Source organism: Pithys albifrons, chromosome 11 (assembly GCF_047495875.1).
Source record: "Pithys albifrons albifrons isolate INPA30051 chromosome 11, PitAlb_v1, whole genome shotgun sequence".
NCBI classification, from domain to species: Eukaryota; Metazoa; Chordata; class Aves; order Passeriformes; family Thamnophilidae; genus Pithys; species Pithys albifrons.
This window is the reverse complement of record NC_092468.1, coordinates 7,787,838-7,801,003: the sequence shown is the minus strand read 5'-3', so window position 1 is coordinate 7,801,003 and position 13,166 is coordinate 7,787,838. Positions and strand designations below refer to the sequence as shown.

General features: G+C 38.3%; 1 protein-coding gene across 3 annotated transcripts in view; it reads right to left on the bottom strand.

The window, feature by feature from the left end:
- Nucleotides 1–1,083: 1,083 nt before the first annotated feature.
- The window catches only part of PXYLP1 (2-phosphoxylose phosphatase 1), a 47,863-nt gene continuing 35,780 nt past the window's right edge, over nt 1,084–13,166 (bottom strand). For all 3 annotated transcript variants that reach the window (XM_071566540.1, XM_071566541.1, XM_071566542.1), the window contains exons 4-6: nt 12,887–13,013; nt 4,833–4,972; nt 1,084–3,399 (exon numbers count right to left, since the gene is read on the bottom strand). In XM_071566540.1, coding sequence (XP_071422641.1) covers nt 2,468–3,399; nt 4,833–4,972; nt 12,887–13,013 — 1,199 coding nt within the window. In that variant the 3' untranslated portion in view covers nt 1,084–2,467. The remainder of the gene's footprint in view (nt 3,400–4,832; nt 4,973–12,886; nt 13,014–13,166) is intronic.

Sequence of the window (13,166 nt, the reverse complement as noted above, 5' to 3'; positions counted from 1 at the left end):
GCTAGAGGATATCAATACTTCATATGCACTGTTACTGCCATTATTAGGGACACCCTTCAACACAGGAGCATTGACTGGGATACAACTGAGGAACTGCAGCTACTAACAATCTAATCTTTCTGCATCTGTCTCACTTTCTTCTATGGCTACACATTTTCTGGCACCCAGCTCACCTGATTTACACAGGGGAATTAACCCCAAGGTCTCCATCAGATTTCAAGCAGAATTCTTGCTAGTTTACCAGCAACCAGTGGTGCATAAAACCAGTGCTTTTTTTTCGTTGCCATACAAAAAAAAAGTTAAGCTACAAGTTCAGAAAGTAGCTGCAATATCCATTAATATCTGCGATCTCGGTGCTTCTTCGAGCCCAGCAAATAAGAAATCCATCCAAATGCACCTCTCCTCCAATTCACGGCCCTACAACAAAGAGGATCTTTCTGCACAAGGAAATCAAAAGAAAACACTTCCATGGTCTGTCTTTAAAACAATATTCAAATTAGCTGCTACTCCTAACACAGGCCCTTGAAGACACCAAGGCTGGCATTTGCAGAAGCTTTTAAGGGTTCAGTGTTTCTAAATAACACACTTGAAACACCAAGGATATGCCCATGGTAATATTTTCTGCCCTTCAGGATCAGTCCTGCAAATGGTCACCAACCAGCATCAAAGCTCTGACAGATAACACTCTGAAGAGCTACAGCTGCCCTTTGCTGGCATCCCAACAGCTCTTTGGAGTATTTGCTACTTATATCGGGCAAACGTTCACCTAATTTATGCAATGAGCTCAACTTTTAGATTCTCTCTTCCTGTTTGCCTTCCAGCACACAAAAGTAGATGATGGAAAACAGAGTTGGTCTCTTAGATAGAAAGAAAATGTATCCAATCTAATGTGGTACAAAAGCCCCAAATATTCTATCAGGATTTCCAGTTCAGTATTTATGACATAAACACTTACTTGCTTCTTCTCAGAGTGGGCCCCAGAACATACTCAGTGCAGAAGTTACAAATGCAACAAGCAGCTTAACAATACACACCTTGTTACTGCAAACAGCTAAGGAAGTCACAATAAACATAACACACGAGTATACAAAGAGTCCCCAGAATTTTATTTAAAGAAAGATGTTCAAATGCAGCATTGAAAAAAGAGAGTGGAATACCAATAGTCAAAGAACTTATGCTATGTTTTCTTTGATAAACTAGCACCATCGAATCACAAGTCACAGACTAATTTATTTCTAGAGATGTAAAAACCCTCCACCGTTACAAAATTTATACGAATTCTATTAAAAATTGGGTCTCAATTTACTACTCCTACAGAGTTGAAAGCAGTGTGAAGTACAAGTTTTCATATCTACTCATTGTTCGAATTACCCATAAAAGACAGTTTATTCTAGAGTCTAAACATCATGATCAAGGGGAAAAAATGTCTAGAAAGTGAGCTTCACAAGTCTTTACAAACTAAACAAGTAAGAAAGATCTACTGTGTTATAAATATACACAGTAAGTACAATATGTACAAGTCCGGTCTTACAAAATAATAGCTTCCTAGTCCATAAAAATACTAACTCAGCTACAAAATTTTCTCAGTATTTAGTCAAGCTGTCTCAAAGCAGTCACCATAGCAAATTCCTAAAACACTGATTTGTTCCATATCACAACAGCTTGAATATGTTCACAATGGGAAAGAGCCCAACACTTCACCATAAAACTGATTTCTAATCCTAATTTCCCACCCAGGTTTAGTGGCACTGCTAGTGTTTTGCTATCTAATGTCACAAGACCTTTACATATTTCTAGACTGTGTTTGAACTATTCAAAGTGCTGAAAGTGCGATCAAAGAATAGAGTTTTGTATCCATTTTCCAGTACATCCTTCTCTGGCACTGGCAACAATAGCCAGGTATTTATAGGTCTGTGAGGTCAACAAGGCACAGGCTCACTTGTACATGCTCAGGTAAGTATGCACAGACACACACATGCACTTTGCTTTAAAGACCTGCCCCACAACACTAGAAGGCTTCTTTTGAGTAAGGAAACTCAAAAATTCCTTACAAATGCCTTAATGCAGATGTCTGGAATTCATAAAGACCCTGACACAAACTGCTTAAAATGACTGTGAGATGGTGATGAAAAAAGAGAATAATTTTGGTTTTAAACTTAAGGTATCCAAGTATTGCTGTGGAATACAGAGACACAAGGTTTATGCTCCCTCACTCTTTATCAAGCCATGTCCAGGCTACAGTAGCCCATATTATTTATCACTGCAGGTAACAGCATTTGTGAGCACACACATTTGTAACACTGTTCTTTTGTTGGAGACCATCTGCAGTCTGAATGAAATGAAACTATCTGAAGAATGTTTCAAGCAATATCCTTCTGTACTTACACATACAAGAAATAACAAAACTCAATCAGAAAACAGATTTCACTGATACAAGTTCCCGTTGCCTCCTTTGCACTCTCTTTCCCTACAGTGCTCTCCTACGACACGCATCATAGTAACTTGTACTGTTAAAAATTAAGAACATATCCCTCTTGACAAAGTGGACAAGTTTTTCTAGTGGGCACATTGGCTTGTTGCTACGTTTATAATGATCCTTGCAAAACGAGGTCTGGAATGTAACATCAGCACCATTATACAGGATGCGGATAAAGTGTTCTTTGGGTCTCTTCCCATCCTGCCACAGCTCAAAGACTAATCTGGCAGCAAATCTAGGAAATCTGGCCTCTGTAATGCCCAAGGCACTAAGAACAGGTGATAGTGTGACATCATGTGCAGAGTAGAGAACAAAGACTTCTTCTTTCTTGCCTTCTGCAATCTGCTGCAGCCGATTAACAGTCTGGTTGAGGAAAGGATGAGTAGCCAATAGTGCATACAAGAAATAAAGTTTCTTTTCCTGTCTTTCTCTCTCATCTTCCAACTGATGTCTCTTGATTACTTTGAAGTGTTCCATACTAATGCAGCCGGTTTTGGTACATGGAAAAGTGACATTGTGACAAAAGTAGCACAGGAGAGAATCCATAGGGTTAGAAGCTCTCAGCTGTCTGGTGGGAATTCCTACAATCTTTGCCATATCCACATATATTTTCTCCAAGTCATTGTTTTTCACCCGTAAGCTGTACTGTCTGCGCTGCTCCTCTTCTAGGTAGTGGTTTCTCATAGGGCAGTCGCAGCTTCCAGAGCAGAAAATGGTGCTCCACTGATGTCTCATGTTAATTTTCTTCCAGTCAAAATCTGGCAGAAAGGTGTAAAGCAGTGCCAGTGCACTCTGCAGGGTTCGGCTTTTGCCTGTTGTCTCCAAGTAGAGCTGTTTTGCTGTCCAGTCACTAAGAAGCAGTTTATGTTTGTTTATATAAATTTCTCGTAATAGTTGGCCATTTCGCAAGTGTTGTACCACCCCTGAAAGATAATTTTAAAAGAAATTACAACACATGGTTAGAATCCTCCTAGTTTTGAGAAAAAAATACAGCTAGCTGCCTCACTGGTAAACGAACAATTAGTTAAAAGGTTATGAACTAACACAACTGAACTTATATCTGACTATTAGGAAAATCATCTGGAACATAATATACCTGCTAATCTTCAGTATCTCTCAGATTTCAGGAACTAAACTGAAATATAGACAGAAAAAGCTGGTTCCATAAAATTTCTTTAAAACCTTAGAGGTTTATATTTGTTCCTTGGACTAAGACAGAGACTGAATGGGTCTATCACGACTATAAAAGTAAGGTGTTTTGGAAGATGGACCCAGACAGCATCCCAGTTGTGTTTTCAGGCAGGCAGAGAGTGCTTTGCTTCCTGAAAGTTTATGGCAGGCAGCAAAACCACCAGCAGTCACAAAACAAATACACGGAATGCAAATTAGTGTGTAAACTCACAAAACAGAGGTGAGGTGTGCCAATCACATCAAACTTCCTTCTCCATCTTCCTTCAGGAAGTATTCAAATTGTTTGATAATTCTTACACTAGAGCTCTGCCAGCTGGAAGGGAAGAGGTGTGTGTCCCTCATACACCAAAACCTTTGCTCCAGAATTCATGTTTCTTGCATTAGCCTCTCACAGCAGCAAAGCAACAGGCATGAACCCTTCATGCACTAGAACATCTCTATACATTTGCTACAGGAGTCCCCAAATACCAGCTCAGATACAAGTCCATGTGTTATGTGCATTTTCACACACAACACTCTGTGTGCGTTAGGGGTGTTCATGCTATACTGCCTCCATTTTCCCGACATCACTTTGCAAGACTTTACACTGATCAATTATTTCTTGCAGTGGGAACACATGAGGATTTGACAGGCTCCAAAGGTATAAAGTATTTCCATAATACAAGCACCAAGATTGTCTGTTACATCAGAATCTCTTCTAAGGGACACAGCAGCTACATCGCAGATGAAAACAAACCACTGTTCTTCTGTTCCAGGGCTGTTCTGAATCACAAACCAGTCAGTAACAGAGCACCAGATTCTGCCTCAGGAGGGACTAAGCAATGCCATTTGTCAGAAGGGTGACAAAGCCATTTTGTGGTGTGAAGCAATATGAAGGAAAGGTGCTCTGACCTGCTACAAATAAAGTTAAAAGAGATGCCAAGCTTGACCAGCCTGTAACAGGCTCTTGTCTGCTGGCAGGCTACAGGATAAATCACGGTTTCTACAACTGTTGCCACTTTTACAGTAGAAATACCAATACTTTAGTCTATCCCAGCATAACCTACACTATGACCAACATGATAAGTTTCCATAAAAAAGCAGTTATTTTAATATAAAGAAAAACAGAAGCTCCCTGCCAAGCAGACTGTGTTGAGCAGAGGACAGAGCTGCTATGGAAACTCACCTGTCTGTGTAAGCTCTCCCATTTCACACAGAGAATGGCTGGGGTAGCGAGGCAGGCTGCTCAGGGAACCATCCATTTGGGCTGCAGAACCTTTGGACATATGTTTAATGAAAGCTTCAAGCTGAGGATGAGAAGGTTTCCTAGAGAGATAAAAACCAAAATGTGAAAACTCCCAAAAGCATATGGGAAAAAGAGCTCCAGAGAGTCAAGTATTCCAAGTATGTCAGCTCAGAAATTTCATGGTGTGAGGTTATTTCCCACTGAGACAACATCTGCTCTTACTCAGGACTTCCCCAAGTATGGAAAAGAAATCTAACTACTTACTATCTGCTGAAGAGATACAGGGAAACAGATGTCTTGTCATGTTAAGATTATGATAACTTTCAGTAAGCAATTTGGAAAGATTTTGTAGTGTTTTCTATATATAAAATCCTTATAAAAACCCAAGTCTCTCTCCAGTTTCTGAAGTACCAATGCACTTCAAGAGCACAGCCAAAGGCACTAACAATCTAAAGGGGTTCAAACAACCAGTATTTTAAGCAGATGATCTTGAAGGAATTCTCGAATTCTGTAATGTACAGTGCTGATTAGAATCTCCGCCTTTATTTCTAATTTATTCAGTCCTCAAATGAAATACCACGTGGAGCCTCCATTAAATGGTATCTGGAAAGTAGTACCCAGAGGCCCTATTAAACAAAGGTCATTGTTTGGGGTATAGTACTATATCCAGGAAGAAAGAGGCCAGCACTGTTGGACACAAACAGATAAGATACCCCTACCATGGATACAGCTGGAAAAGAGATATATGCCAAAATGTCTAAGTTAACTCACTGAAACAGAACTCAGCTTAGTGAAAGAATGCTCTGATCTCTTAAACTCTCCTGCAAATTTCAAACACGCTCTGGACTCAGCTCACTCTGGTACTGCTGTGCAGAAAACTACACATAGAAAAACCCCACAAACGATGTAACCCAAAGGGATTGGAAGCTTTAAAAAATAAATCTATGATCACATTTCTTCAGCAGAAATGCATTACATAAGTAGGGATTTCTTTGTTAAATGTCACCGGTTACCAAATGTCACACACTCACTTCTCTACTTTTGTGCAGAACTAAAACAGAAACTGGAAACCCAGCTCTGCCCCAGATGGTTCTCGGTTTAGTAGGAGTTTCAGCCTGAATACAGTTAATATTTTTTCATGTTGCTTAAAAAAAAAAAAATATATATATATATATATATATATATATAAAAATAGATAAAAAGAGAAATAAAAGATAAATTTTGTCAGGGATATTTTACAGAAGTTTGGGGTTTGTGTTTATTCCTCATACTTTTATATTATAGAACGAAAATATTTTGATATAAAAACCTCAGGTTAAAAAAAAAATAAAAGCAGAGTTGCAGGACCCACCAGAGGGAGCAATAATATCACTAAAGTAGGAAGGAGCGCCTGGAATCAAAGTTTCACTGGGACAAAGACATCCCTGCTTACGTAGAAGATCCAAATGAGAAATCTCACACACGAGAGGATCTCTCGCAGAGCTGAGCTCACAGAATGAATATACAGGAGGTCTCATAAGAATCAGTGCCTGTCAAGAGAAAGGTAGCTCATCTCATTTTGGAAAACTTGAATTTTCCAGTATTTAATTTACCTTCAGGAGAAAAAAATCCTGGAAGGAAACGTTACAATAAATTTCAGTACAACTGCCAGTAAGGAAGCAATGTAAAATGAGACAAAAAGCATAGTGAGATAAAAAGTCAAATTAATCCTTTCAATTTTACTTCTAATTGAAAGGAAACCCAGTCAATTTATGACATGCTAACTCCACAGCTTCTTCTGCATATTATAATCTTAACAAGGCAAATGAAGATTAATATTTGCAAAGCAGAGATACATAAACTAGGCTTTGGTCCTTTCTCAAGCAGTCGAGGCTTCCTGCTGTACAGCTGTACATTAGAACCTCACTCCAGCTCCAGGAGAAAATACAAACTGAACATCTTGTACATTACACTATTTTCACAGCCCAGCAGTGCAATCTAAAAATGGCAGAAGTTGAGAAAATTAAATTAAACCCATTAGAAAATGGCTCTTTAAGCTTATTACAAAGGTAGGAGGCTGAATTACCAATTTTCTAAATCTTGTACTTTACAAAACTCTACACACAAATAAATTGTCAATCACAATTGTTCTTAAACTCTGTTTATTTAATTAGGAAGTTCTGCAAATAATGTGAAAGAAAACCCAAAGAACTGCATTATTCATTCCGCTTCTTTTGCTGCTTTGTTTATAAAAACCTGAAAGAATTTTAATGGAATCAAACCTGTGCTGATAAAACTGCCAGCAGTCACTTGTGGGAAGGAAGAAAGGAAAGAAGAAAGAAAAGTATTTGTCAGTGCTTTGCAAAAAGATTTATCTAAAAAAAAATGGCAGGCAAGATAAATTTTCATACATAGATGCAAGTTACTTAACTTTGGATTACACTAAATTTAAAGTGAGCACAAGATAAGAACATGCTTGCAGAATCAAATTACGAATTATGACAAATTCAAAGCTTACTACTTGTTAAATACATTCCAGGCAAGACAAAAAAAACCCTCAAACAATAGAAATAAGAGTCATTCTGCCTGAAGGGAACAGAAATCTCAGGCTACAGAATACTTTTAACCTGAATTTAATCCTCAGGTATGGAACGGAATTCTGAAAATACCAGAAATTCTCTTCAATTAACCCTGTACAACTGGGCAACTAAACACATTTTTCTCAGAAGCAAAATTTCCAGCAGCATTCAGGCTGCCAGCTGAAAAACCACACCCCCTCTCACCCCAAGATTTCTCTTTTATTTAGAATATGAATCCTCCTGTTGAATTGGCCAATTTACAGATGCTACAGGAGATGGAGTATCCAGGCAACCCGGCTGAGGCTGCTGGGGCTGCTGGAGCAGGCAGCAAATTGCTCAGTTGTACTGTTCAAAAGACTGAATTATCCTTAAAATGTTATTTCCATAAAAGTAATCAGAAAATAAAAATGGGCAAAAGGGATATCCTTCTGTAATTTGCCTGGCATTACAATGGCAAGCTACCACATTTGGAAATAGTATTAGCACAATAAATATTTCAAAAAAATAAATACTTTCAAATTTCAAACCCACCACCAATAGCCACACTTCTAATTTTGAACATTTGTTTAGCATATTTCAAGTCTATTAATTTGCCTTTTAATGATTTTATTTTTGTAGAATAGAATAAATTTTATTTGTAAGAAAGCTGAGGATGCTTCTTTTCACTCAAATAATTAATTCAGCTTATCTTTTTGTTATTTACCAACTAAACACTGGATAATAGATGCTGGATTTAATACTGCAGTTTTCACACACTAGCATTTAAATCCCTATTCAATATTTAAATATCTTATTCGTAAAGGTCTTAAAAAGCTCTAAAACCGAAACATCACCCCTTTATTGCTACACTGTAACCAGTGTACATGGGAAGAAATCACACAGCACAACTATTTGAACTATATGTGTATTGCTGCCAGGAACTGAGCTGACATCCCTCAATAAAATTTCCTTTTTCTTGGAGGAGTTCAGATACAAAAATGTATGGCAAAAGCAGAGAGGGCCAAGCTTCTCACAAGGAGTTGCAGAGCCCTCAGTGTAACCTGGTGAGTAAACTTGACCACTCCAGGCTTCTGACACACAGACATGAGCTTTCTCTAATTGTACTACACAAGATTCTGTCTGCAAACTGTACCAACAGCAAGTCCCTTTTCTCTTTATTTAAAATGTAAAAAATTATTTTATAACTTTAAGCAAAAATAACATGTATTTTCTGTTAAGTTCAAGTAGATAGAAAAGCATCAGATCCAAGGACTACACTGTTTCCTTTTTGGAAGACAAATGAATGGAAAGAGCCAATAAACCCAACAATAGATCCCTGCAGTCTACAAAATAGATTCTACAGCACTAGTAGTACTGTTGAGAATTATTTATTCATAAAGATCTCACAGCTTTTACATTTTTATAACAAACTCTACAGTGCTCCCCTGTCAAAGGCTCGGAACCAAATTATCTGCAAGGTCCCTTCCAACCCAAACCATCTTCTGAGTCTTTAGAGTAGTCAGGAGACCTTTCTTCACCTAATTCTGGTCTGGATCATACTTTAACCTCACTCCAAGCAAAGCCCACACCTCATTTAGCTCATACTATGATACTTGCCTCTCCCACACATTTCCATCTCATTTTTGTGGCAGTTTCAAAACAAGTGCATATTGAACATAAAATTTCAGTATTTGTTACTAAGCTTCTTATGATTAACATCAACACCTCTCAGAATGCCTTAAAGTATATGCTAATTAACCCAGCTTACTACCAAATTATAGCAGTCTTCTGAAATCATTTTAGCATCTTCCAAAAAGCACATCTTCCCTCTCTCATATGCAAACTCAGTGAAGAAACACTGCATATTTTTTTTACTTTTCACACTATAGATGTGAGCTACATAAGGAACAAAAATGGGAGATTAATTTATTTTCCGCATAAGCAAACACTAAAATGAAAAGATTTTCATAACATCCTTCAATTAATTTTCTTGAGGAAAAAAGTATATATTATTCAGTTCCCTTTGGAAATTTGCATCCAGAACAATGAAAATAATAACATTAATGGAAGTTTTAGATGGAAGAAACCTCCAAAGCATTTAATCCATTTGCTTATATTCATTCCACACTTATATGGCACAATCCATCATTCACAAAACCAAAGAGTGACCTCAAGGCTTTTTTGCATATCCATTAGAAGTCCATGGGGCTGTAGCATAATCTGCTTAATTAATGAATTCCATCAGCTGAATGCCAAGTCAAAGAACAGCCTGCACATGAGCAGTGTGCTTATCTGATGTAATAACTCCAGAAAGCTTAAACAAGCCAGACTTTCAATCAGACATCTCAACTTAACTGCATAGCATCAAGAAGCCTGCAGTTCAAAGGCAGCGATCACAGACCTTGCCATACTCTCCTTATAAATGTTTACAATCAAGCAGCACATTTACATCACAAAGGAATATAAGCCAGACAGCCAAACACAGCAAATCGCTCCCTGATGCTAAAGTAATAAACGTTTCACTCAAAACAATGGCCAAAGCAGTAACAATTTATTTAGTAAGGTCAGCTTTAACATCTCTGAACAGAGCAGTGCAGAGCCAAGTCCTTTAATCTTTCTGCCATCCTAAAATAGGAGATTCTGTTTTACATAAATTGTGCTCTGGAGGAGACAAAGTCTTTCAGTGGCTGTGAACGGTAAGGGATGTATCATCTGCACACTGATGCTCTAATGCTTCATAAATCTGTGAGAGCCAAGGGTACCTACCCTGCCGGGCTCCTCAGAGCCTGACACTATGCCCTCTTCACTGCTCCACTTGGTCATTCTCTGTCAAAAGCCACACTATTCCTTGCCTTTTATGAATAGTTGTTATGACTCCAGGGCCTGTATATTGTATTCCTTGATTGAAACTGAAGTGGAAATAGCTATAAAAGCTTCTCTGACAAATACAAAACTGAGGTCTCATGTGGCACTCTAATATTGAGAAAAACAGCTACTCATCCAACATTGTCACTTGCAGTTAACATCATTTCAATAAAGCTTTCTCACATACCTTCTAACATGACAGATATTAAGCAAGATCAGAGCCTCTAAGAACTCAATAAAAATCTGGATCATATTTCTTTATTTAGTATTTCATGATGAAAATAGTCTCACCCCTTAAAGGTTAGTCATTAATACTGTTATCGTAGCTATTAGCAAACGATTCATTTTCCATCTTGTTAGAGAAATTAATTGCCCACTCAGCTCTGTGGCAGAGATAGCTGGAGTTTGGTCTTCTCTCTGCAATCTCAGGATTGCACATCTAATTTCAGGAAGCCAGTAAGTTTGCAGTGGGCACAGAATGCTTTTGGGGTTGGGTGCCCCTCAAGGAATCAAAGTTCTCTTAGAGGATGTTATATCAGACCACTGACACTTCTTTACAAAACAAGCATTTTGAGTGGAAGCTGAAGTGTGAATACAGAAAAGCAGCCAATGTCTGGCCTTCTGAGCTGCCAGCACACACTGTTGGTTGTTTTCATCCACCAGAACCTCTAAGTCCTTCTCTGCAGGGCTCCTCTCAATGACTTCTCCCAGTCTGTGCTCATGTCTGGGATTCCCAGTGCAGCACCTTGTGCTTGAACTTGTTGGACCTCTTGAGTTTCTTGTGGACCCACTTCTAGAGCTTGACAGAACTTTCTTCTCATCTCCAAACGTGCTGAAGGTGCACTCAATCCCACTGTCCATGTTATTAATAAAGGTATTAAAGAGCACCAGTCCCAAGACAGAGCCCTGAGGGACACAACTCATCACTGGCCTCCACCTGGACACAGAGCCATGGACCATAGCTCTGCCTGCATCCATTCAGCCAATTCCTTATGCACTGAACAGTCCACCCTTCAAATCAGTGTCTCTCCAATTTGGAGATAAGGATGGCATGTAGGACTGTACTGAAAGCCTTACAGAAGTGTAGGTAGATGATGTCGGTCCATCTTCCCTTGCTGACCATTGCAGTCACTCCATCACAGAAGGCCACCAGACAGGTCAGGCATGATTTACCCTTAGTAAAGCCATCCTGGCTGTCTGGGATCATCTCCTTGTATTGCATGTGCCTTAAAATGCTTCCATGAGGATATACTCCATGATCTTCCCAGGCACTGAGGTGAAATGCACTTTCAGTGTGGCATTAACACTTGCAGCATGACAGAGAGAAGTCAATTCTGAATGAAGAAATAATGTTCTTGCTTTTCTGGTGTAGAATTAAAACCAGAGGAGATTCCATGTTCCTCTGGAAAAAGGTATTCATGCTGTGTCTACCCTGCTGTGCATGTCTACTGTGCCTCTTTTCCTGGGTAATGTGTGCAGGAACACAAAGCAGACCCAGCCCTCAGGTCACCAAAATCTCCACACTTGACACTGCTGAGGGGGCAGCAGCATAAAGGTGCATATTTGCCTAGAGGTTCTGCTAACATATCTAATAGTTTTTCTTGATATTTTTCTTTTAATTCTAAGTATTCAGTAGGTTCACTGGTAATTCCTCCATTGGAAAAAAAATAATACCATAGATCTTACTGAAAAGGAAAAAAAGCACGTGTAATCAAGCAAATTAAGGCAAAGGTTGATGATTTACATCTGCTCTACACTATAATTCATCTTTATCAGCAAGTAAACTCCAAACAATAAAAACAGGTTCTTCCACACAAAAGAGAAGAAATTCAAATAATATCAACAGCTCAAAGTGGTTCAGTATGAAAACAGGCATCAACGACCTAGAAAGACATGATGTTAGGCAGAAGCACACTATACTGGTACAGAAAGGAACACAGTGTTTTCATGTCAGTCAGACATACATAACTTAAGTGTGACAGTTCTAAACAGTGAGTGGTAACTACAGGAAAAGGGTTGTTTTCAAGTAGCAAACGGCATTTTCTGCTAACTTGCACTTAACAGTTAAATGCACAACTCCCATTTTTTTCCTGAATTTTGACACAAATCATTAATCTGAGGGAACTTATAGCATGTATTTCTGAAAAGCAGAAGACAATAATAATAATATAAAATACAAATATCAATTTTCTTATGGTAGTGATGAACTGACTGAGACCCTTTTGTATTCCAATGAAAGGAAGCATGCTGAGCTGAAATAGAAGAGACTATCTCAAACACTGCACTTATATTTTGAAAATGTGCAGAAATTTGTTTAAGAGGAATGGTAACAAATATTCAGTTAAATAGTTTTTGCTTTTTAAAGAAATACAAAGAACTTATTCTGGTCTGAACTGGTAACAGGTAATAGTTCTTGTTACAAAGAAAGTATTGTGCACCACCAATACAGGGCTTGTTTTTTTAAACCGTGACAATACATAAAGATCAGAAGACATGATGTACTTCAGGCTGCACAAATTGTTTCTTAAAGAGGAACAGAATCATTCTCAAGCAAAAAAAGCACTTAGGAATGACAAACTCCAAGAATTTTACCTGCTGGGCACCAACATACAGTCAATGTCAGGTCTCTTTGTTTTGGGAATGGCATAAAGTGGATACCTATCCCCATGTCGAATCAACACTTGAACAGACACCAGTTTAAAATAATGAGGTGCATGACCTAAAGTGAAGAAACAGGAAGAATAAAAGAGAGAAAAAAATGTTACCTGCACATACTTTCTTTAATAAAAAAGCAGGTATAAGTAGTTTGATAGCTTTGGTATTGCAATGAAAGAAAACACCTCTAAGCAATTATAACTTCCCATCCCAAGAA